Below are 24,472 nucleotides of genomic sequence, written 5' to 3'. Positions count from 1 at the left end.
CTTTGGGTGCCATTTTTGTACCACCCCACTCCCAAGCTGATGAAAAACTATGGACTGACCACTTTGGCCCAAGTCTTGTTTCATACTTCTAGAGCATGGTTCTTGTGACTGCCATGCACTGATGTTTCTTAAATGCCACCTCCATGCTGTTACAAGCAATTTAATCTCCACGTCATGAACACTGCAGTAAGGTAATTGTTAGGCATAGCCCACAGCATACCCACAAATGCAGTAGATGCCGTATAAATGCAGTTCAACCATCCATAAACAACTTAAACCAAAGTACTCATTTATGTTGATGAAATTACAGGCCAAGGAGTCCACATTTACCAATTTGCAAAGCTGTCCTGTAGTGTCTCTACTTCCCCAAGTTTGTGGAGTTCTGAAAGACATTTTGGTATCTCACATTCTTCTAGTATAAGGCTATCCAACAATGGTGATCTTCTGGTGTCATAGACTACAACTCCCATCATCCCTTACCACCGGCTTTACTGGCTGGCTGCTGATGGGAATCATAATCCAGCAACATCTGAAAGGCACCGTTTTGCTACCTCTGTTCCAGTAGTACCGTATTTTTCGCCCTATAGGACGCACTTTTCCCCCTCCAAAAATGAAGGGGAAATCTGGGTGCGTCCTATGGGGCGAATGCAGGCTTTTGATGAAGCTTGGAGAGCGAGAGGGGTCGGTGCGCACCGACCCCTCTCGCTCTCCAGGCTTCAGGAACACATCCGCAGCCTAGGCAGCCCTACGGGAGGTCCGGCAGGGATGTCTAGGCTGCGGATAGCAGCCTGCCGCCCGGCGGGCGGGGCGCCCTGAAGCAGAGCGCCCCCCTCACCAGGCAGACATCTGCAGCGTGGGGAGCCTTGCCGGAGTTCCTGGCAAGGCTCCCCATGCCACGGATAGCAGCCTGCCGCCCCGCAGGGGGGGGCGCCCTGATGCAGAGCGCCCCTCGCTCGGGGGACAGCAGGGAGGCGCAGCGCCGACATCCCGCTGTTCCTCGACCTGGTTCTGTTTCCCCGACCTGCTTTTGGGGGGGGGGAAATAAAGGGATTTTTTTCCCCTTTATTTCCCCCCCCCCAAAAAAAAAAACTAGGTGCGTCCTATGGGACGGAGTGTCCTATGAGGCGAAAAATACGGTAAACAATATCAGCCAAAGAAGCCATAATAAAACGAGAACTGAATATCACAAAACATTTTTCTACCTTTCTTTGAAGAGATAAAACTTTCCCTATGACTCTTGTGCCCAAGAAGATGCAGAGATTATCTTTGCTGTAACAAACATCACAGGTGTCAGAACTTTCAAGTCTGCGAAAAGAACTTCCAACTGGAGGAAGAAGAAATTAGCTAGAACTGGTACAGAAGTGCATTCATTATACAGAAAACATGGTTTACAAAGTATTTTACACTGCAAAAAATTACTGTGGCATAAACCCAAAAATGATGCAATATTTGCATAGAGAAGTAATAAATATTAACAAATTTGCTGTGCATTAGGAAGGATAAAAAAAATCCTATTGATAAAAATACTGAAGCTCATTTCCAATTATCTTTCATGACCGAGTGATGTGCCTATGGTTCAACTATTACATGTCATGAGCCTGAAAAAAACTGTGATAAAATCTCCAGGACGTAGTCAATTGCAGATTTTACCACTGTGGAAACAGTGGCCCAGTTTGCATGGTTTAGCATTACATAAATAAACTCATGCACTCTCCTCTCTTCCTCCTGCATAGCCAAGATGAGGGCTTGGGCAGTGTTTAGTTCTGCTTACATTAAAGTCCTTGCTTGCAGTTGCATATGAATCAGAGGTCATGGTTTGTTTTTTTCAAAAGCAACTTCTGGTTAATGTAAAAGCCAGGTTGCTTTAAAACTGACCAAAGTTACTTGTAAATCATGATCTCTGGTTCATGCAAACTGGGATTCTGTAAGAGAAGCATCACCCAAGTCATATTCTTGCTCATTCCAGCCTGCACATGCAGTGTTAAACCAAAGTTTAGCATTACATGCAAATGCAGTCAATGAGAAGAAATATTCACCATGTAAAAACGACAGTCAGAAGTCACATCATGGCAATTTCATCACCTCAAAAATGAACGTGAGAATTTAGGTTGGATAAAACTTAGTAAACGAAGCCAGTTTTACAATGCTGAAAGTCAACTGAAGCACAGCTTTAAATCTACTTTGTCTATCTACAAAAATAGGCAAAAGCAATACATTTCTTCATAAAATTATACATTTCCTGAAAATACTTTAGCATAATCCATTAACAAATAAGTGCTAAACTTAGGAGAGGAAAAACACGTCTAGCACACAGTTGTTTTGAACACAACGTTTTTGCATTTGTCTTAATACTGTATTTATAAATATGCTTGCTATTTTTCTACATCACCCTATCGAGTTGGTGGCATTCCTCCATGCTTCCCATTCCTTGTCAACACAAACCATTTCACACCTATGCATGCACCAACCAAGCAGTTATAAGTACCTTGGTTGCTACTTATATGTAATTCTGTAGGATCAAACTTCTTGGTGACTTCCTCCCCACCCTCCCCTCCCACAAACTATATCACAGCACTCACATTTTGACTCAAGGCTGATCACGCAGTAGAGTTTCTCTCCCCCCTATCAGAGTTTACGTGCAAAGGGGACAGGGAAAACAACTAGGTGGTGATGGCTCCTGAGGAAACTACCATGGAAGGGAAGAATTGGAAACTCACCATGGGAATAAACGTTCCCATGACAAGCGCAGCATTTAGCCCAAGCCCATCTGCAGGTGCATAGCATTCCCAAACTCTAACGTTGCATTCGCTCCCCCCGTCAGCATTTTCCTTTGGTTCTGCCCTGGATATGATTCCATCTTATTTAAATCTCATTTTAACAAAACGAAACAAAACAAAAATGAAGTACTGTACAAAATCCACATCTATTAGTCCAGTAAAATTCCCTTGAAAGCCTGTCCTCTGGGATCAGCCTAGTTAAACATGATGGATTCAGGGTCCTGATTAGCCATTTGAGCCATATGCCTTAACACGTCCTTTTTTGTTATGATGCCCAGAAGCCTCCTAAAGAAGAAGAGAAGGAAAGAAACAGAAAAGGTCATTAATCATGAGTCTGTCTCATCTGCTTCTCACATTCTGCTGCAGGCAGAACTTCACTACAAAGAAACAGAGCAATTTTTAAAAACCAGAAAATTGGAATATTAAAATTTTTTGGTTCCCACTAATGAATACACAGATTGTTCAAGAAAACTCACAATACAATACAATACAATACAATACAATACAATACAATACAATACAATACAATACAATACAATACAAAATACACATAACCATACTTTTACTTTGGGTTTTTCCCACCACCACATTTAGCAAAATGATAAATCTACCATACTTCCTCTAGCTGCATTCCTGAATGTATGCTAAGTAAGGCTGATCCTTGGGCAAGTAAGAACTTATGCCACTTGACATCATCTCTCAAACCTCTTTCTGGAAGAGTTTCTGGCCTGTAGGCCACAGCAAGCTGAGCTCAGCCCAAGCCAGACCACAAAGAGATGGATGCATACAAGAATCTCAAATGACTTGCAGCCTAAGGCCTTTGAACTGTGACCTGAACCAAGTATCGATGGGCATCTTAAATGAAAGATTTATTGAAGGCAACTGGATTTTATCCCCACAACCCCCTGAAAAAAACTGATGCAATCTCTCAAGGATTATTTCATTTCACTATTCATACACAACCACATATGAGTGTATTCATGTTTCAGCTGTAGGCTGCCATGTCAGTTGCAGAAATGTAAACAGCACAATAGCTTGTAGGCAATAACAAAACAGTAGAATCATTCCATAGAATCATTCAGAAACTTACTCCAACAGAAAAAATATTTTAAATCAATGTTGATTTATAAACAGTTTACTGCTGGAAATAGTATTTCCTTGTAGGTTAACTGCCAAATTTCAAACGTAGATCAAATTGTCAATTTTTAGACAACCTACCAATAATCAACAAAGGAAAGTTAAAGATTTCAACCTTTCTATTCAAGAAGACAGGGGGAAATGTAATAAGAAATATCTCCCCCACCAATGTTGTGGATACAACTGTCAGCTTTCATACACAATGTCTGGGAAATGGCTCTCCAAAAAAATTTACAGTGCCTTATTTAACAGGATACGGCAATAATAGCTCTCTGAATTTACTGACACATTTGGTCATATGCACACCATATATTTAAAGCACATTTATAGCAATTTAGCACGGGGAATTTTCCCCAAAGGATCCTGGGAACTGCAGTTTTTTGGGGTGGGTGTGTGCGTTTTAAATTTTGAGAGTATTTGACTTCCCCACCTGTCTGGAAAGCAGACAAGAGTTTGGTTCTTGATAAGTGAAGTTGACACACTAGCAGTTTTAAGGCAAAAATCCAGTGAATTCCTCAAGAACCAGAGTGTTTCCACTGTATCAGAAAAGTATGAGCTGTTGGGTTTAGAAGTCACTCTTCAATACCACCTTGCCTTCTACTTCAACTGTGAAATGAGCACTCAAAGCACCCAACCTTGAAAATGTTCTTTATAGCCAGGTACATCAGTTGTTCCACCACTGAAGCTTGGCCTGTGTCGTGACTTCAGACTGTTTAGAATCCAATTTGAGCTTCTGAGGGACATACTCTGCATTCCTCGCAAGGTCACGGTTTCACTCGAGTTAGCTTCTGTCTCTTATTTTTAATTCCTCACCTTCCTGTAGGCTCCTAAGTCATGTGCACTTTCCGTTCGTGGAAAAACAAACCTCCGCTGCTTAATTCCCTTCATTTGTCATTCAGTTCAGGATTTTCATAAGCACTTTAGGCGCAGTTAAATCTAGCTAGAAGCTCAACACACAAGCAAAACATTTGCTAACAATGACATTCTGCTGGCACTCCTCCCCAGCAGCAAAATATTTGGCAGTCATGCTGTCTATAGCCACAGTTTATTAACATGCATTATGAATGCTGCTCTCGTCAGGAGAGAGAGGGGTACACAACTATGAGCTTAAAGGAAAAATATTTTCAAAGTGATAAAGAATCTTTGGTAACCTGTCAGGCCCAAATTTGTATATTCCCAGCACCTGCCCTTGCCTGTTCTCCCTTCCAAGAACATGCAAGTGGAAACCTCCATGCTAATACCTGTTCACTTAGGAGGCCCCACTTAAAATGTTTTATCTCAGTCAAATAAAGAAAAATGGAAGTTGCATTGGCACAGGATTGTTTCCGAGTTCACGTTATCAGAAGTCTGTGGTGCAAAAGCTGGGATGTCCACCCATTTCTCTATCTCACAAGGGCTGCCAATGCTGAAAATATTATAGACTGGAAGCTCTCTTGCACTCTGAATCTGGTTCTAACACCACTGGCTCCCAATATGTTTCTGAGTACAATTCAAAGTGTTGGTGCTGACCTTTAAAGCCCTAAACGGCCTCGGCCCAGTATACTGTACCTGAAGGAGTGTCTCCACCCCCATCGTTCAGCTCGGACACTCAGGTCCAGTGCCGAGGGCCTTCTGGTGGTTCCCTCCCTGCAAGAAGTGAGGTTACAGGGAACCAGGTAGAGGGCGTTCTCGGTAGTGGAGCCTGCCTTGTGGAACGCCCTCCCAACAGATGTCAAGGCAATAAACAACTATCTGACTTTAAGAAGACATCTGAGGGCAGACCTGTTTAGGGAAATTTTTAATGTTTGATGTTTTATTGTGTTTTTAATATTCTGTTGGGATTCATCCAGAGTGGCTGGGGAGGTCCAGCCAGATGGGCGGGGTATAAGTAATTTATCATTATCATCATCATCATTATGTTCACCTTCCATATGGATGAATTAACTGTTCCATAATTATTATTTTTTACGAAGTATCATTGTATTACAATTATAGCAGGTCACAGGTTGTTCTTGTTTTCATTCCCAAATAAATGTATTCACCTCTGCATCCCTCCATATCCCCAACCTTTGTTTCTAGAAGTAGGTTCGGAAACAAGTGACATTTGTTTCAGACAGTTGCTCCTGATTTTCCTTCAGCTTCGTAGCCTGAAGACTCACCCAGGCCATCCATAATTTTTCAGAAACAAACAATAGTTTTCTAGTCATAAATAGGAATGATCAAGCAAGGTTGTCTAAAGTAGTTTTCTACTACATTATATTTATGTGGACAGCCTACGAAAATCTAACGTATCCAATGAGCAGAGCAAAATAGCTCCGACTTATTATGCCAGCATCTTAGCTACAGACCCTTTTTTGCCTGCTCAGTTACATATATCCAGCCACTTACCCACTGCGTGTGACAAGACACTGCCTGAGTCCAAGCTTCCGGAAAATGTCTACCACTGTTTCCATGGGTGTGTGGTCTGTGACAGTAAAGGGGCTCAGATTGAGAATACGCCGGAGCTTCAGGGGGTGAGGGCTGTTTGCCGGCACTTCCGGGGGCTCTTCAGTGAAATAGATAATGGAATTGCTGACTACACCATCCTGCCGCTGCCTTGCGTTTTCTGCGTAACAGATAGATAAGGGAAAATACACTTAAAATGAATGCAACATCCATTCTCACTTCCAGGTTTGGGCAGACCATTGTTTGCCATGATGTTCAAACTGAGCAAAGGGTAGTTCTAAAACAGAACTGAAAACCCATTTCAAACTATGGCTTCCTGTTCTAGTTTAGAGACAAACTATATCCCCCAATTTAGGTAAAACAGCAATCTAAAGTTTACCTGAACAAGGAAGTAAGGCGACGGGGAGGAATCAGAATGCATGGAGGTTGGGTCTGTTTAAATCATGACTCTTTAATACTGATTTTTTAAAAGTGTACAGGACCTAAAGTGATTACTTAGGTGTGCCTGAGATAGTTTAATGCCCTACATTGTGGCAACAGTCCTTATTTGACTTTCAAAAATAGTTCTCTTAAACCAGTCTTGTCCAAAGTCCGACTTGGGGCCTAAATCCCGCCCACCGGTCGTTTTAATCTGGGGTAAAAATCATTAAAAAAAACCTCAACAACTTCAAAACTTCAGTCCTAAAAAAAGGTCAATAACTTCACTTCATCAAATGAAGCCCTCTTTGAAAAAAGTTTGGACACCACAGTCTTAAACAAATGGCATCCGTAAGTACCTATATTGCAGTACATATTATATACTATATATTCTAATAATGGCTACTACTATATCCTTCCCACTCTAATGTTTGCATAGAAATCCTCTGAACAATTATTGCGGAAGGATGCACTGAGAGGCTAATGCCCTATACCCTCTCTCTCTCCTTTCCCTTCTATTTCCTGTGTGCATGCTGAAAGCTCAAGGACACGGAAAGCCATCTAAAAATATCCTGTGTTCAAACACAAATCCTAACTAGAGCCAACAATTTTTCCTCTTGATTGATTTGAGTTGCGGCTGATCTTAAGAAGGGGCCTTTATTACAAGTGTGTGTTTGTATCTATACACACTTCTTTTCCATCAATCATGGAGCACAAATGTGACTCTAACTTTTAAACTCCAGAAGCGCAGGTTTTCCATTGCAATTCAGTTGCATTCTGTTAAAGGACCGCTGGACAGTTAAGTACAGTCCAAAGCGACTATGGGGTACAGCGCTCATCACTTTCAGGCCACGTGAGCCAGCGTTTGTTCACAGACAGCTTTCCAGGTCAAGTGGCAGCAGGACTAAACCATTTCTGGTGCACAGAAACGCCGTTTGCCTCCTGTAGCATCAATGGGCTTAAAACTGCCAAATCTAAAGCTTTGTCATCTTCCAATTTATTGCAGTTCACATAAACATTAACTTTTGTACTGTCTTTTTATGATACCCTTTATTGAAATTGCAATGTGCTTCCTGTCACCTACACCAATTCCACCCCCCCTTGCACATACATTTCCCAAAGCTCAAATATAATCTTGTCAAAACCAGTTTATCAGACTTAAAACTTGGATAAGGTATGGGCCTGGGGAGGGAAAGAGAGGTAGAGAGAAATGAAGCATATATAAACTCTCTTCAAACAGTATATCCCTGTAATGCAACTTTTGCCAATCTTTTCTGATGGGAGTTGCAGTTCAAAACATTGGAAGGACACCAGACTGGCAAAGTACAGAAGTAATAAAAGAGGGAAAACTATGCTATGATGCTAATCCTGAAGGAATCGATAGGTTGTACCCAACATCCTCTATCCACTAGCACAATGACTCTTGTGCTAGCCGATGGAGGAGTTGCGGAATGAGAAATCCAACGCAACAGTTGTCCTAGCAGAAACTCATAGTGAAAGAGATTGCACAATTTACTGCGCAATGGCATTAAAAGCAACTTGATTATGCATTCTCCTGCAAAACACATTTGCCGCTGCATTGGATACAACCCCAACTATACTCTTTAAAGCAGAGCTTTAAAAGGAGGCATAAGTCCTACTCAGGCATTCAATGCGTACATGATTCCAACGGCATGACGGTGGAGCAGGAATGTACTCAATGGCTCTGTCGCCTCCGTCACTTTCCACACGTTGGTAAGGAGCCTGCTCTGCAAGGAGTGAAGGCAGCAGGGCCAGGCAACAGCGGCCTCCACACTCTCCCTACCTAGTGAATCACTGAGATGACATGCCAAGCTTAGGTCTTTTGAGACCTGATCCCTCATCCCTACACAGCCCTCTTACTCCTCTCCTCTGTTCTTCTTCTATGTCATCTATAACAGTAAGCATATCTCTAGACAATACAGACTCGTTACTTACTTATGGCAAGAATCAACTCCCGCCTCTGTGCAAAGCCTATAAGGCGTTCAGAATCTTTAGAAACCACCACTGGAAAGCCGTTGTAGTCCGTCTCCTTGATTAATGTCTCCACATCTTCCACCGTCATGCTGTCTTGGGTCAGGACGGAGAGAGGCGGCTCTCCACGCCTAGGCCTCATAACATCAGTGGCCAGTGTTCTGTGGGTGAACTCATCCTTCACATCCAGAAACGGATAGCCGTTCAAATGTATGTGTGCCTCGTAGATCCCTTCTTTGCCAAAGGCATCAGCTACCCATTTGCTAGTGACAGCTGCAGCCATCAAGGGTACTATGTACTCCAATCCTCCTGTTAACTCAAACATGATCACGACAAGCGAGACTGTCATTCTGGTGACTCCACCTGTCGAAAGAGTGAGAGGACCTTTGGTAATGGAAATGATTTGCAACATACATGGGTATCATTAGCAGTATACCAGGATAATCTACAAATCCTAAATCAGAAGCACTGTTGATTTTTTAAATATAAAGTTTATTTAAAAAAAAACAACCCAGGCATGATAGAGGTTAAAACTATTTTCCATAAAGTAGCATTGCATCAGTAAATACATCCATGAATGTATTTCTTAAAACTTAAAAAAGATCCCAGCAATGAATCCCCGTTGTGGGGATTCGAACCACCAACTTTCTCATTGGCAAGCCCAAGAAGCTCGGTGGTTTAGATCACAGTGCCATCCATGTCCCTATTTAAATACCACATTAAATACAACCAAGAGAAAAGTCACATATTGTACCTAAACAAGCTGCAGCTCCCACCATGGCGTAAAGTCCTGGGGTCACACAGTCAGCTCCTGGCCTGCACCAGTTCCGGAAGATGATCCAGTCATGGTGATGGTAGGCCAACTGCTCCACTCCGATCCCAACTATTCTTCCAGCAATAGCTCCCACAGCCATACTAGGTATGAAGAGTCCTGAAGGGATCTCAAATAACATAAGCAGAAGTGAAAAGTCCGATTCTCAAAAGGTCAACTTGACTGCATACCATGAAGACGATTTTAAAGTACAATAAATAACTTGCGAAAGCATCTCATGCCAAATTTTAATCCACAATCTGTCTGTGGATAAGTTTGTTATATACCACACTTAAAAAGGATACCTAAGCAGATGGGTAGCAATGTAAGCTTTCAAAATGAGAGTCTACTTCTTCACATGTGGCAAAATATAAATCCAGCCACAAGTTAGGGTCACATCGACAAGGCAATGTTACCAGAATGACAAGGGAAACCAGCCATACTTTACCAGCTCCCTCTGACATAAATGTCAGAGCTCAACAGCACTGAGAGGGCCACAGGTAGGGGCGCCTTCCTTGTGGAACGCCCTCCCTTCAGATGTCAAGGAGATGAAGAATTATACAACTTTTAGAAATCATCTGAAGGCAGCCCTGTATCGGGAGGTTTTTAATGCTTGGTGTTTTTATTATGTTTTTAGATATGCTGTAATCCGCCCAGAGTGGCTGGGGAAACCCAGCCAGTTGGGCAGGGTTTAAATAATAAAAATTATTATTATCACAGCCCTTGGGTTTTAAGCTTTTTATTTCTTAGTCTTTTATGATACCCATATATGACTGGATGTATCCAACTTCGAGAGTAGTGCCTAAGATTGCCGTAAAAGCATTTCAGCTTTGCCTAATTTCATTTATGAATTTAGCTATTTTACATTGTCTTTTCTTTTTGTCATACAGCTCAAAACATGCATGCCTTTCCCCCTTCCTCCTCCTCGTCAGAATCTGATAACGATTCAGGCATAGTGAGCAAGAAAAGAATTATGTCTGTTTAAAACTTCTGAAAATGAGCCCCTGTCATTTTGGCATACTTTACAACTTTATTACCGCCCTTTTCTGTATAATTTAGATTGGATTTGAATTACATGTCAAACGCAGCATAAAAATGTTTAACAAGGAGCCTGGCTTTTCACAGGTGAAATCAGGCGGTTCATTCCTGCATCCCTGCTTGTCAAGAGCTTTGTGAATTACGCCTTTCCTTGCCTGGCGTGCAATCAAGTCACCAGTCAGAATAGCAGGCAGAAGGTGAAATGAAAACATCAGTCACTCCACTTGCTTGCTCCATCCTGGCAAGATATACATTGCATATTTCATAATAAAGCTATTTCTCAAGCCAAGGCAAGTGTTTGTGCGTGTGTAATGAAATTGTTTAGCATCAAAGTCTGAATCCCAGTACCATCTTATTAAAGTCCAGTTAGTACTACAGAGATGAAGCGAGAGAAGCTGTTGAATTCAACAAGGTTTGCTGCCCTGTAAGCAGGGTAGGATTTGCAGCCTTAGATGTCTTCAGTGCGTAGGCTGACAATCTTAGTCTTCCTGAGGACACGGTGGGAGAAAAAACAAAATCTGAATCGGATTTCTCCTTTCACATTTCCTGTGAAATGCAATGTACAAAGTGGGAACTAGCACACTTCCCATGAAATAAGATGTCCCTGTACAGTGGTACCTCACTTACCAACTTAATTAGTTATGGAGATCCATTTGTAACCTGAAACCGCTCTTAATATGAGGCACGCTTTTGCTAATGCCGCGCCGGCGCGCGACTTCTGCTGGCATCCTGGGGCAAAGTTTGCAACCAGGATCATCTACGTCCGGGTTAGTGGAGCTCTTAACCTGAAGCATTCATAAGGAGGACAGTACGTAACATGAGGTTCCACTGTATTTGGAGCAAGCACAGATCATGAACTCAGATTTCGTGCGAGCTTATTCTCCATGCCAGAATTACAAAATTAGGGGAAATTATTTTAATTCTACTTCGCTTCCCTCTGCTTCCTTGTAATATGTGAAACCATTTAAATTAGCAGTAGTAAAGGACTAAGTTATGAGGCACCTTAGTAACTGACAAGGGCCAAGCAGCTAGACCTCTTTCCTAGATGGGACGATATGCTGCAACATTTTGTTGCAGCGCCCACTCGTATACAATAACAACCTTACCATTATTAATAAACGTGACTAACAACAAATTAACAGAGCATTTATTTATTAATTATTATTATTATTATTATTATTATTATTATTATTATTATTATTATTATTATTATTTTTATTTTATAACCCACCCTTTAACACATAGGTTCTGAGGTTGGTATACAACATTACATTAGGATACAACATAGCAGTATAAAACCATAAAATATCTAAACTGAGAAGCCATTGTGTGTCTCTTGATGCTGAATGTTAAGTTCAGCATACAAGTATACAGCATGCAAGCTTTTGCTGACATAGAAATAGCTAGCTCACTCTAAGTTATGTTCCCAAAGCTAATTTAACCTTTTCATGCTACACGACATGCATATCTTTTCCAACAGTTAAGCTCATATTGAATTCCCAATCTTTTGTGCGTGGAAGTTTTCATCTGTAAAAATTCCTCACCACACCTAGCCAGAAAAACAGGAGGTCTTAATTCAGTATTAAAATAAAGGTGATTTTTACAAATAAAGAAAACAATAAAAGACAAGCAGAGGAGAACATATAGCATGTTTTAGTTTAATAAGGTCCATTTCCAGTTCACGGCCGTGGAATGAATTTTTTGAAATTATACCAGAAAAGTATAAATGGAAAAATTACTTCAGAAAAGATTCTCCCCCATGTAGTGTTTTTGATGGTGAAGACTGGATCTGGGGCTCTGACATTCTTACTTTGGGTCTGGGTCTGGTGGGCCAGAACAAAAACAGAGAGAGGCAACTATGCTGAGCCAAACAACCATACTACGCAACTGGTTTTTGTGTGTTCTTCAAGTTATGTCTAATACTTGCCCTGCAAACCTATCCAAGCTAATATGTGAGTTTTGTTTGAAAGCAAGCTCGTGGGATGCACACAAAACGAACTCTTAACAACACACACACACAAATTGGAAGGTCTTGGCACAAGAATCCACAATCGGTCAAATCAAAAAGTTGCCACAATCAGATCATAAAGGGACCTCATGTGCTGTCAGCAGTTTAGGCATTCGGAACAACTCTGTCCAATTGCACATTCTCCCCAGCCTTTGGACACCGTCCAAAACAAAATTAAAATACTTCCAGTGTAGTTTTTGCCAATGGCATGACAAGTTGATTAGGCTGCCATTTAACATTGGTCAGCTAATGCAACAACTTTACTTCCTGTCAGCAGCCCATAAGTTCTTATTTCAATCCAGGGATTTCAGAAAAGCTTAAGGAGTCTAGAGAAGGGGGAAGCTGAGCCTTGCCAGAATGCTGCCATGTCAAAAATTCCTTCGACACAAGAAATGGGGAGGTGCCAAGTTGCTCATGTTACACTATTTGTGAATTGGGTTTATACAGTTTATCCCCTTGCATCAGTTAAGGGATGCACAAAAGAGATGGGGGGCGATGTATGTCTCCATGTGCCTCCAGAGGGAAGAACGTCTCACACTTGACATCCAATTGATTTGACTACCCAGAATGCAATGGTTTCTAAGCTCTATTCTCTGAACTAGAATGAACTGTGCAAAAGAAAACAATGGTTTCAAAGTGAACATGCAGCATCTTAGTGCACACTGCCAAAACAGTGGAGGCTTCGCTCCTGCACTGCTGGGATGGTGTGTCTTCGCATTACAGTCATACCTCGGGTTAAATATGCTTTGAGTTGAGCGCGTTCGAGATGCGCTCCTCAGCAACCCGGAAGTAATGGAGCGTATTACTTCCGGGTTTCGCCACTTACGCATGCGCAGACACTAAAAATGACGTCACGCGCATGCGCAGACGCGCCATCACTAGTTACGTTTACCTCTAGATGAGAACGAGGCTCCGGAACGGATCCCGTTCATATCTAGAGGTACCACTGTACATCTAAACCACTTTTAAAAAAAAAAAAAAATTGGAGACCAGATTGCCACAAAATTGACACAGACACTGCAACTTACCTTCATACCAAAGGTAAATATTGTGATGATGATTTTAAAAACCAGAGCCAGGGCGAGTTGCCACATAGCCATGTACACTCCAATCCCAGCCGGTCTGTCAGGAATATCATCCACAGGCCTCGTCATATTGGGGTCGTTTATGTAGTCGCAGAGCTGCGAGGACTCCAGAGCGCCGCAGTCATTGAACAGTTCTGAGATGAGCTCGCTGGTGCTCCTGCGAGTGTACGGATTGGGGAAAGCAATGATGGCAGTGATGGCCGTCACCACGATGACCTCTAAGACCGGGTACTTTCCAAGCTTGGTGGTTTTGCGTCTCCTGCACCAGGCGATGTTGCATCGGATGAAAAGCGTCCCCCACAAACCTCCAAAAACTCCCAGCAAAATGAAGGGGAAAAGTTCAGCCATGTACCAAGGCGTGTGATACTCCACATAAAACAGAACCAGGCGGCTGTTTCCGAATGGATTGATGGATCTCAGAGTAAAAGCGGCAACAAGGGCAGCAAAAAAGGATCTCCAGAGTGTCTTCAGCGGAAAATAATAACTCACCTGAGAGAAAATAGAATCAATCAATAACAACCAGGGTGTTTCCCATTGGAATTCAGCATTAAGTTACACAGTGCATTTTAAAACATGCCCATATCCATTGCTTTCAAAGGTACAGTCGTACCTTGGAAGTCGAACGGAATCTATTCCGGAAGTCCGTTCAACTTTCAAAACCAAAACACGGCTTCTGATTGGCTACAGAAAGCTTCTGCAGCCAATTGGAAGCCGCGGAAGCCCCATCGGACGCTCAGCTTCCAAAAATAGTTTGCAAACCGGAACAGTCGCTTCGGGGTTTGCAATGTTCGGGAGCCAAAACGTTTGGGAACTAAACTGTTCGACTTCCAAGGGACAACTGTATTCCCCTGAGATTTGTGAGGGAAAGGGTGCACTGTCTGTGTCACACAAATCTTTAAAAAGATCCCACCCACCCCCACCCAGACTCTGGGAGAGGACAACAGAAAAACTGTGCTGTATTAATTTTGCGATATCCATGTATATTTATGCAAATACATTGCAGAGGGGAATCAGCTCTTTCACAGACTTTGGGATGGTGCTGGGGAAAGGGAGCCAGCAGTGGCAGCTGCACCAGAGTAGCAGTGGCAGCCTAGGTAAAGGGACCCCTGACCGTTAGGTCCAGTCGTGGATGACTCTGGGGTTGTGGCGCTCATTTCACTTTACTAGCCGAGGGAGCCGGCGTACAGCTTCCGGGTCATGTGGCCAGCATGACTAAGCCGCTTCTGGCGAACCAGAGCAGCGCACGGAAACACCGTTTACCTTCCCACCGAAGCGGTACCTATTTATCTACTTGCACTTTGATGTGCTTTTGAACTGCTAGGTTGGCAGGAGCAGGACTGAGCAACAGGAGCTCACCCCATCGCGGGGATTCGAACCGCTGACCTTCTGATCGGCAAGCCCTAGGCTCTGTGGTTTAGACCACAGCACCTACCCATCTGCTAAATAGGGAACTGGGAGGGTCACTACTCACAAGTTTCTGAGAGTTTTTTAGCAGACCGCTAGTCCCCTCAAAGAGCTATTAATTCCTTGAGCAACCAACCAATCCCCTTTCCTAGCAAATTATGAGAATTGTAGCTCTGTGCAAGGAATAAGGTCCTCCTTACAACTCACTGCACCCTTAACAAGCCACAGTTCCCAGGTTTCTTTGGTCTGGTACGGATGTGGCCTGAGTGTGGCCTGCCCAGAATCTTCAGGAAACCTGTGGGTTTCTGCATAGCCCAAGTTGCTTCTTACCTCTTCTAGGCTAAAAAGGACACCACCGATTGGTGCTCCAAAGGCAACAGAGACACCGGCAGCAGCGGCAGCTGAAAGCACCTAAGCACGGAAATAATGACACACACGCAAGTTAAAGAGTCTGTGGAAAATACACATAAGTTTACGAGGTGAGGCGAGGAAATTGCAAAGCCCGACGTTACCTCTCGTCTCTTTCCCTCGTTCTTGCTGTACTTGGAGAAGAGGCTGCTGAAAAAGTTGCCACAGCAACAAGCCACGTGCACCAGCGGCCCTTCTTTGCCAAGGCTGAGTCCGGAAGACACCACCAGAACCAAGGTTACTGTTTTGATTAAGAGGGTCCATTTGCCCAGGTAGCCCCTTATAATGAAACCACTCAAGATGGTCTTTATCTGGAAGGCAGGAAGAACAAAAGTGGTTGGCAGCTTTAGATTTTGTGAAGCCGATGCAAATTTTGAAGAGGTGTTGTTGTTTTTAAGACTTGTGAAAGCTAAGTCTCTAAAAATACAAATCAGATGTTACTTTAACGCCAAAAGGCTTCTTCATTTTCACTCCCGGTTCCATCTCCTTTTGCAGATTCCCCCACGTCTTTTTCAAACCTTCACTCTAAACCACCCTCAAGCATTGGAAATTAGGAAATTACTCCCACCCCCCATTTTGAAATGCCTGTCAATCCAGAATGAAAGCAAAAAAATCTTACCTCTGGAATTCCAGAGCCGCAGGCGTAGGGAGCAAAAACCCGGACAAGGGAGACAGCCAGGAAAGCAAACAATAGAGCCCACAAAATGTAAAGAAAATAATTTAGAATGTAAGCGCTTGCACCCTAGAGGGAGGAAAGAGGGAGAGAAACAAACCAAGAACAAACAACTGTTAAACCAATCCAACAAGTACTATGTTTCTGCTAGTTGCTATATAAATAAGAGACGCTTTGGGGCTAGGTTTCTTCCCTGAATTTAATGACAGGGCTATTGCAGCAAAGAAAGCCCACCACTTATGCAAGGTTACATTCTGGGGATCACACCTGAAGCCAAAATCACATATAGTCAAAACACACTAGGTGCAATGGCAGGTGGGATTGCCAAAGAATGCATGCCTCCTATCTATCTATCTATCTATCTATCTATCTATCTATTTGCCAAGCACATAAAACTGAATGTGTGCAAGTTAAATGCACATAAGTTGAGGGCTTACTGTATTTATTACATTGTCACCGATCTCCTCCAAAGGCAGCAGCCAATGGCTGGCCAGAAAGCAAGGTTCTGCCCTCCTTGGGGGGGGGCACAAACTGGCTCATTTGAAAAACCCTTTTGGGTGGGAAAACCAGCCCCAAGATCCCACCGGTTGAGGGGAATTCTCTTTGAGGGGCAAGCAAATGTGCGTGCCCAGGCTAGTGTGGATGGTGGCCGAGAGTGAGGGGCCACAACCATCACCCACTGGGAAAGCGCTCAGCGGCCATTATTACATAGTCATTGAGTTCCTCCAAATAACCCGTTTATTCAGCCACCATCCCAATTTGCTTGCACATAGCTTAGGCAGTCTGTACTAAGCATTCCTTCCGATTTATGGGGTGGTTGTATGACAATGAGCATTCATTCCGATTTGCTTGTGGGGTGTTTATACATCTCCCTATTGATAATTCATGCACCCCACACTTTTCAATGCAATTTCCCATCACTTTCCTAGCTGCAAAAAGTCTGTTTTTTTCTTAGCATTTTCTGTGTTCGAGTGACACCTCAATTTGCAGTTGCATTTGTATCCCTCCAGCCACATAGCGCTGGAGACGCCCAGTGTTTCTCCAACAGTACAAATATCTGCTTCTTGACTGCAGTTCTGCACACACTTAAGCAGAAGCCAGCACTGCAGAACTCAGGGAAACCTACATCGGGGTTAAGTTGTCACATAACTGGGCTACATATTATCTGTGCGGCACCCACAGTAAAGCAATTCATACAGAAAATGCAGCTGGGGGTAGGAAACACTAAACTCTTTATAAATACAGTGCAGTTCATGGCCGCCACAACTATACTGCAAACCATATTTAAACAGATGCTAAACCACTGTGGGAGCTGGCACGACATTTGGAAAATATTCATTAACTGCCCAAAAGAAAAATTGCTCAACACATGTAGAAAAAGGTCTGCCCCATAATCCCTAAAAAGCAAGGGACACAGATACAAGCAGTCAGGAGGGAAACTTGAATTGTCACCCAATCCCTCCCCACACAGTCAATAGTGTTTTTCTTTTTTAAGATACTGTAATGGGGAAGTAACCAGATGTAAGATACTGCAAAGGGGAAGTAACTAGATGTAAGTACCGTATTTTTTGCTCTATAACAGGCACCTGACCATAACACGCACGTAGTTTTTAGAGGAGGAAAACAAGAAAAAAATATTCTAAACGAAACAGTGGATGTATGATTTTTGTGGTTCATGCTGTGGCCACAGAAGTGATCTGACGGTGAGTTTGGGGTAGCCCAATGCAAAAATCCTGAGGATCCATGTGGAGCCATGCTTTGTAACCACGTTTTTGCGCCATTGCAGCCCCATGAAACAGTGGGTGCGTGTGTGTTTTTTGGTGCAGGCTGTAGCCATGGATATGCTTTGTGATCTAATGGTGAACTTGGGGTGACCCAGTGCAAAAATCCTGAGGATCCATGTGGATCCGTGCTTTGTAACCACGTTTTAAGTGGGGAGGAAAGGAAAAGCATTCAAGGGACAAGGAGCACACGTGGGGTGTGTGGAGAAGGATGCTGCTAATAATGCAGAAGAGGGGTTTAAGGGGAGAAGGAACATGCGTGGGGTGTGTGGAGAAGGTTGCGGCTAATAATGCAGAAGAGGGGTTTAAGGGGAGAAGGAACATGCGTGGGGTGTGTGTGGAGAAGGTTGCGGCTAATAATGCAGGCGAGGGGTTTAAGGGGAGAAGGAACACGCGTGGGGTGTGTGGAGAAGGATGCTGCTAATAATGCAGGCGAGGGGTCTAAGGGGAGAAGGAGCTCGGGTGGGGTGTGTGGAAAAGGAGCTTTTCAGTGAGCTGAGCAGGGAGGGGGGAGGGAAAGAGCACTGTTGCTTTAAAGGAGCCAACCGGACAGCAGCCACTTACAGCAGTGTAAGCAGCTCCTTTCCTCTCCCACTTTGCTCCTTCTCTCCCTCTTTGCTGCTTTACGCAGCTAATGGCGAATCCCCTGCAACCCAAGTCCTGCTCAGCGGATCAGCTGAGACGCTGGGAGAATCGTAATTTCCCCCTCTCTCTCATCCCGTGCCCTCCTGTCCCCAGCAGCCTTTTTAAAAACTTTTTTACTGGTTTTCACTGTGCTCGTGGCTCAGAGCCCTCCTGTGCCCTGCCGTCCCTCTGCAGCCTCATTGCTCCGTTTAGAGAGCGCACGGACCTTTGCTAGCTGAGGCTGCAGCAGCTGTTGCTGGCTACGCGGCGCTTTTCCGGCTCACTATGGCTCCCGTCTGTCCCTCCTCGCGTGTAAGCGGCTGCAGCCCGCTTTGCTGCCATGGCTCTCCTTCCCTCCCTCCTCCTCGGCTCCTCCCCCTCCTCCTGGCTGTAAAGCAAGCAAAGCTAGAGCCATGCAAAGCCCTGCAAGCGGCTCCCGCTTTGCTTGACTGATGGCAGCCATGGCTCCGGTCGAGTGCATTCGCTCCGTAACACGCACAGGCATTTTCCCTTACTTTCTAGGAGCAAAAAAGTGCGTGTTTTGGAGCGAAAATTATTGTAACTCTCAGTATGAATACTGCTGGACTACAACTCCTATCAGCCCCAGCCAGAATTCCCTTACGGTCATGAGAGTTGGAGTCATGCAACCATTTGGATACCCCTGAAGTAACCCTTACTGGCAAGAGGCGAAGGTTGTGCTAAGAGCCACAGTTTAGTGGGAGAGCATTTGCCTTGAGGGCAGAAGCTCTCTGGTTTAATCGCTGCCCATAGGGACTAGGAAATACTCTGACCTGAAATCCCGGACCAGTCCAACAAACTCGACCGGCCAACTGGATAGCTCAACTGGTTAGAGCATGGTGGTGATAATGCCAAGGTTGCAGGTTTGATCCCCATATTGGACAGCTTCATATTCCTGACTTGCAATTCCATAATTCTATTCTATGAATGTTCCCAGCTCAGGATATGGCAGTTTCCTGTGGTCCGTACAACGGATAAGGGAGGATTCCGCTAACAGCTCATCTAATAGCTGGGTCCTTAACCCCTTGTTAAATCACATCGAATCTATGTGAAGCTCCTTGTACATGAATAAGAATGGCATTTCACCATAGGATGGCTCCAAATGATTTAATGCTGCAAAAGCTAAAAAGGGATTACCACTCAGCAGGCGTGGGTCCGCCCACACCTCCCACTAGTCCTTTTGTCTTACCTATTTGCACAGAACAATTATTAATTGGGTGGCTCTTCTCACCAATTTTGACAGCTGGATTTGCTTATCCCCAGCTAAAGAAAATATTAATGGCATCTCTGTTTTGACACTTACTGAAGCCGTGAGTAATCCTTATTGCCACAGCTGAAGAGCATTTGTTTAAATTTCCCCATGAATGTCTTCCCATAGAGCTTTAAACAAGAGCCAGCTATGGCAATAATCATTATTCCTTTACAGGATGGGTTTTGTTTGCAAATCACGGTCCATTCCAGTGTGAATAGCCTTGGAGTTAAGAGAGGCTGCTCTTGAAAATTTGGTTCTCAAAATACTTGGAAGAGAACCTCTTTGTCCTCTCGATGTAGCTAAACTGTTGCTGGGCTTGGTTCCTACCACTCCTACCCCTTAAATCACAGATATAAAAACTTAAGAGATATATTTTAGAGAAAGGCTAGATAGGCTGCCTATTTTCGACAAACCTAAATCTGGTGGAACTGGTTTGAGAATATGCATTCTCTGACTTCTGGGTTGGCGCCTCTGGCAAAGGCGGATTTCCTCCGATCGGGAGGAATCCGCTCCGTGGAAAACAGGGTTTGAACTGCCACGGCGAGGCGGAGACCCATCAAAAACCACAGGCGGGAGAAGCCCGTGGATGTGGGATTCGGCTGGCACCTTTGCGCCCCCCCTACTCGCGGAGAAACCCTGTTTTGGGGATCCGGAGCAACGTGGGGGTAAGTGGCGCGGTGCTTTGAATCGACTGCTTCTTTCACGGAGTGAAGCTGCATTGCTGTTGCCGGAGAGCGCTGACTTTTTCCTGTGGACAATTGGATTTTAAACAAATGCCCGTGAGTAGAACGGAAAATTGGACTATGAAATTTCTTAATTAGGCACCGAAAGCGGGAAGGTCTAAACAGGAAGTCCGCCTTCCGCTTTTGTAGATAGATTGAAGCAAAGACACAGCAAGCTATAGTTTAGAAAGTCGTGTGTAAAGGATTAAATTTTCATCATTTAAAATTACTGAACCCCCCTTGGAAGCAGGAAAAAAGGGGGGAACCTTTCTTAGACTGTTTAAACCTGCAGAAGAGAGAGTAAAGAAAGGCAATTTCCCACCGTCTTGAACCTGGGAGCGGGGTGTCAGGACAGACGTTTTGGGGAAGTTCATTGACTGTGGACAAACATTTTTGACAGATAGTTAAAAGAAGAGAAACATATTGACTCCATTGTTCCCTTTCGCATTTAAAAGGAACAAAATATCGACAAAATATCCGAAAAAGGAAAACTTTGTTGCTAGATCTGCTTTTAATAATAATAATAAAAAGATGGATACAAATAGAAATTGTTTCCCCTAGAGGGAGCTTGTGAAACTGTTATTAAAGTCAAACTGGGGAGCTTTGCAGCTGTTAAGATTAAAGATCGTGGGACCAGACTTCGACCTTGAACAAGAATGTGCTCAGAGGCTCTGGTGCTTGCCTTTTGCAAGACAAGTGCTTTATTGGAACAGTTACATGAGAAGATGGATTTGATGACTGTTGCGATTGGAAATTTTGGACAGGCAATGGGTACCTATATAGAACCTACTCAGGAATCAATCCAGGAATGTGCTTTGACACATCAGATGAGGGAGGAGGTTGTTGCTGGACCTCGGGTGGCAGAGATGGAGGGAGCTGTGGCCCAGCAGGAACATGAGTTGGTGGATTTGACGAATGAACCTGGAAAAAGTCAGATTTGGAGAGATGGAGTTCTGTTTGGCTTGGAGATGGGGGGCTGGATGGACCCCCCTGTGCAGGGATGTTTTGACCTTTCAAGTCTGGCTTTGGGCCGGGGGGAGTTCAGAGTTGTGGGGGCCCTTAACTTTGGAGGGACCTTGAAACATGCCTTTAAATACCACATGGATTTCAGCGTTGACTATGGAAAAGGGGCTGACTTGTCTTTCTCTTGTTTTTTCCTTCTTTTTTCTTTGTAACTTTAAAATTCTCAATAAATATCATTTTAAAAAAGAAAGAGAATATGCATTCTCTGCTCTGGAAATGAATGTTTTGTGGCATGGAGACTGTGTGTACCCAGATCTCTCATGCTCAAAATGTTACATATGTCTTCAGCCTAAGCCCCACGGAGATAAAAGACGACCTATGTTTCCACCCATGCTTTGAGACTCAGCTTTTCCCATAAGTATCTGAATGCCCCTAAGGTACTTTCATTTCCTTTCATCAGTCAAAATCAAACCATGGGTGTTACTAGGTTCAACCTTCCTCCAAGGAACTTACAGAAGAATTTTGGCCTCAACCCCGCAAGGTGTATGTTGAGAGGCAATGGCTTGACTTGGCCAGAAAGAAAATCATGCTTTAGGGTTACACCATGCATTAGCTTTAGGGCTGTGTATTCCCAACCCCCTTCTCTGGTATGGCAGTGAGAACACCTCAAGCTTCCACTTCCATTTTTAATTAACTGAATTTTGCTGTCCGTACCCTAAGTTTTGGTTAGCCTATGGTTTACTGAAACAACCAAAGACTACCAAAGACCATGGCTAGATCCACGTGGGCTTAGTGAGTACCGTTATGCAGAAGGAAAAACAGAAGGAACATGGGATACGGTGGCTGTCTGATTTGCTTCAATATTTTTATACACCAGGCATCTGCTATAGAGGTTCTCCCTCTCTCTCTCTCTCTCTCTCTCACACACACACACACACACACACACACTAATTAAGACAATTCTGACAGGTGTCAGAATTCATAACTGCAGTGTGACAAACAGCTCTGAAGCCATGAAAAGGCACGAAACCTCAGGGTAAAATGGTGTTGCAAAAATATCCATGTATATCCATGTCTTCAATCTGTCAAATTCCATTAGCTATGACAAGCAAAATTCATCAGGCGCAGATAAGGAAGAGTCTGAAAATATTACATCCGAGACACTGCCCTTTAAGGATTGCCTACATAAAGCTAATAATTTTCCATTCTTAGTGCAAACGTTTCATAAAAGTGACAGGAGGATATAAAGTTTGTACAATAGCAATTAGAAAGGGAGGCAGCCATATTTCAGTGGTGGAGACCACATGCTCTTCATGCAAAGGGTTCCAAGGTCAATCCCTGGGGCTTTCAGGTAGGCTGGGAAAGCCTGCCATTCAAATCCCCAGAGAGTCTCTTTTGGTCAGCACAGGACATGCTAAGCTAAATGGACTAATGGACAAAGGCAGCTTTCTATATTCCTGTGGTTCCGCCAAGCATTAGACATGTACATAAGTGAACGAGGAGAGTGATTCCAATAATGCTCTTAAGCACCCTGTAACTCCATTCTCATGAGAGCCAGCATCATGCCATGGCTATAGTGCTGGTGTCCTGTATTAGGTAATTTAATTAGTTGAATTACAACTTTAATCTATGTGGAATATGATTATTATGTTGGTTGCAGATGAAAGATGGCATCGTCTCAGCTGCTGTACTTATGAGCAAAACTTTGCACACGTTCAAGTCATAGAAGCAGGTGCAGTGAGTGGCACACCCCCTCTCCTGTGAATTTCAGGTAATTTGCAGGCTCCATATTGTTTTGAACTAACTTGCCTTGGTCCTAATTAGATAAGACTTCAATGACAAAGCACACCTTCTTTCAGAAAACCAATAATCTCTCCAGGGCTCCTTTCAAGTTTAGTAGAACAAATTTTAATGAGAGTTCCTTGCTAAAATATTAACTGCGCAGGGAAGAACAGTGGAAATTATTTGAAAGGTGTAAACATACCTCGGACTGGTTAACTAGAAGTTCAGACCACTTTTGCCACTGCGGACATTTGTCCCTATCCTCAAAAGAAGTTTCGTTAAATGTCCAGCAACACTGCTCATGGCTGTACCAGAATGCAGATAAACAGACTCCTTCTTTCAGATCTGTCATCCAGTCCACCGCCAAATCGATAACTCCAGCTAATGTGCCTGGCAAGGGGGGGGGGGGCAGACATTAATACATGAAGTGTATGTCTAAGGAAAAAACCCAGACATTTGAATGTAAGAGAAATGAATGTGGTTCTCACAGAAAACCCATAAATATGAATCAATCCATAAACAGGTGGCATTCACAGTCAACTCTATGTTGAATCACCACCCCGTGGTGACCAGAATAAGAGTTTATCCCACTCTCTGACTGTATATGTAATTTATGACTCCCTATCCACAAAATTGTCTCAGGCCTGCGGGGCCATTTCAAGAACACGTGTCCTTAAAACGCACATTAGGGGGTTGAGAGAGACCTGGGAAAACAGAAGATAAAGGCAAGTTCTCTTTTACCTTCCTGTAGAGTTTACTGTGCAATGTTTCCTTTTAAATGCCATCTGCTTTTCTTGGCTCGGCACAGAGAATTTCTAAACAACAGGCTCCCCTAATCGCAAACAAGCAAGCTCGTTCGGCCAGACAAGAGTATGTTTGCAGCGCAAGTAAATATGTTCTTGTCTAGACTGCTCCATGTGCCAATAAAATCAATGGGGTCGAAACCGAGGTCAAAACTGGTGGTGGGGCTACTGTGCAGGTCTCATGCCAGGATCAGGCCACCAGATGAACAAGCAAGCATCTTGTGTGCTTATTAATCTCAATACTCACTCTCTCTTAAAATAGGAAAACATTAAAAAATAAATAAATAAAGGGATGTCACTTACATTGTGAAGACCAAAAGGTATAATTTACCTACGCTGTACATCTAAAATGT

General features: G+C 43.5%; 1 protein-coding gene across 2 annotated transcripts in view; it reads right to left on the bottom strand.

Moving 5' to 3' along the window:
* The window catches only part of CLCN4 (chloride voltage-gated channel 4), a 40,670-nt gene that overhangs the window by 6,972 nt on the left and 9,226 nt on the right, over nucleotides 1–24,472 (bottom strand). The window contains exons 4-12 of one of the 2 annotated variants that reach the window (XR_014008820.1): nucleotides 23,519–23,706; nucleotides 16,121–16,243; nucleotides 15,606–15,812; nucleotides 15,424–15,504; nucleotides 13,633–14,178; nucleotides 9,502–9,688; nucleotides 8,712–9,110; nucleotides 6,282–6,498; nucleotides 1,203–3,062 (exon numbers count right to left, since the gene is read on the bottom strand). Coding sequence is in view for 1 of the 2 variants with exons in the window: in XM_081197027.1 (XP_081053153.1) it covers nucleotides 2,972–3,062; nucleotides 6,282–6,498; nucleotides 8,712–9,110; nucleotides 9,502–9,688; nucleotides 13,633–14,178; nucleotides 15,424–15,504; nucleotides 15,606–15,812; nucleotides 16,121–16,243; nucleotides 23,519–23,706 (2,039 nt within the window). In the remaining variant the exon portion in view is untranslated. Of the gene's footprint in view, nucleotides 1–1,183; nucleotides 3,063–6,281; nucleotides 6,499–8,711; nucleotides 9,111–9,501; nucleotides 9,689–13,632; nucleotides 14,179–15,423; nucleotides 15,505–15,605; nucleotides 15,813–16,120; nucleotides 16,244–23,518; nucleotides 23,707–24,472 lie in introns of those variants that run through there. The other variant, XM_081197027.1, reaches the window with a different exon arrangement.

Source organism: Podarcis bocagei (genome assembly GCF_964188305.1).
Source record: "Podarcis bocagei genome assembly, chromosome: 6".
In the NCBI taxonomy this organism is placed as follows: Eukaryota; Metazoa; Chordata; class Lepidosauria; order Squamata; family Lacertidae; genus Podarcis; species Podarcis bocagei.
Note: the sequence above shows the minus strand (reverse complement) of the source record. Positions and strands in the feature narration are given on the sequence as shown.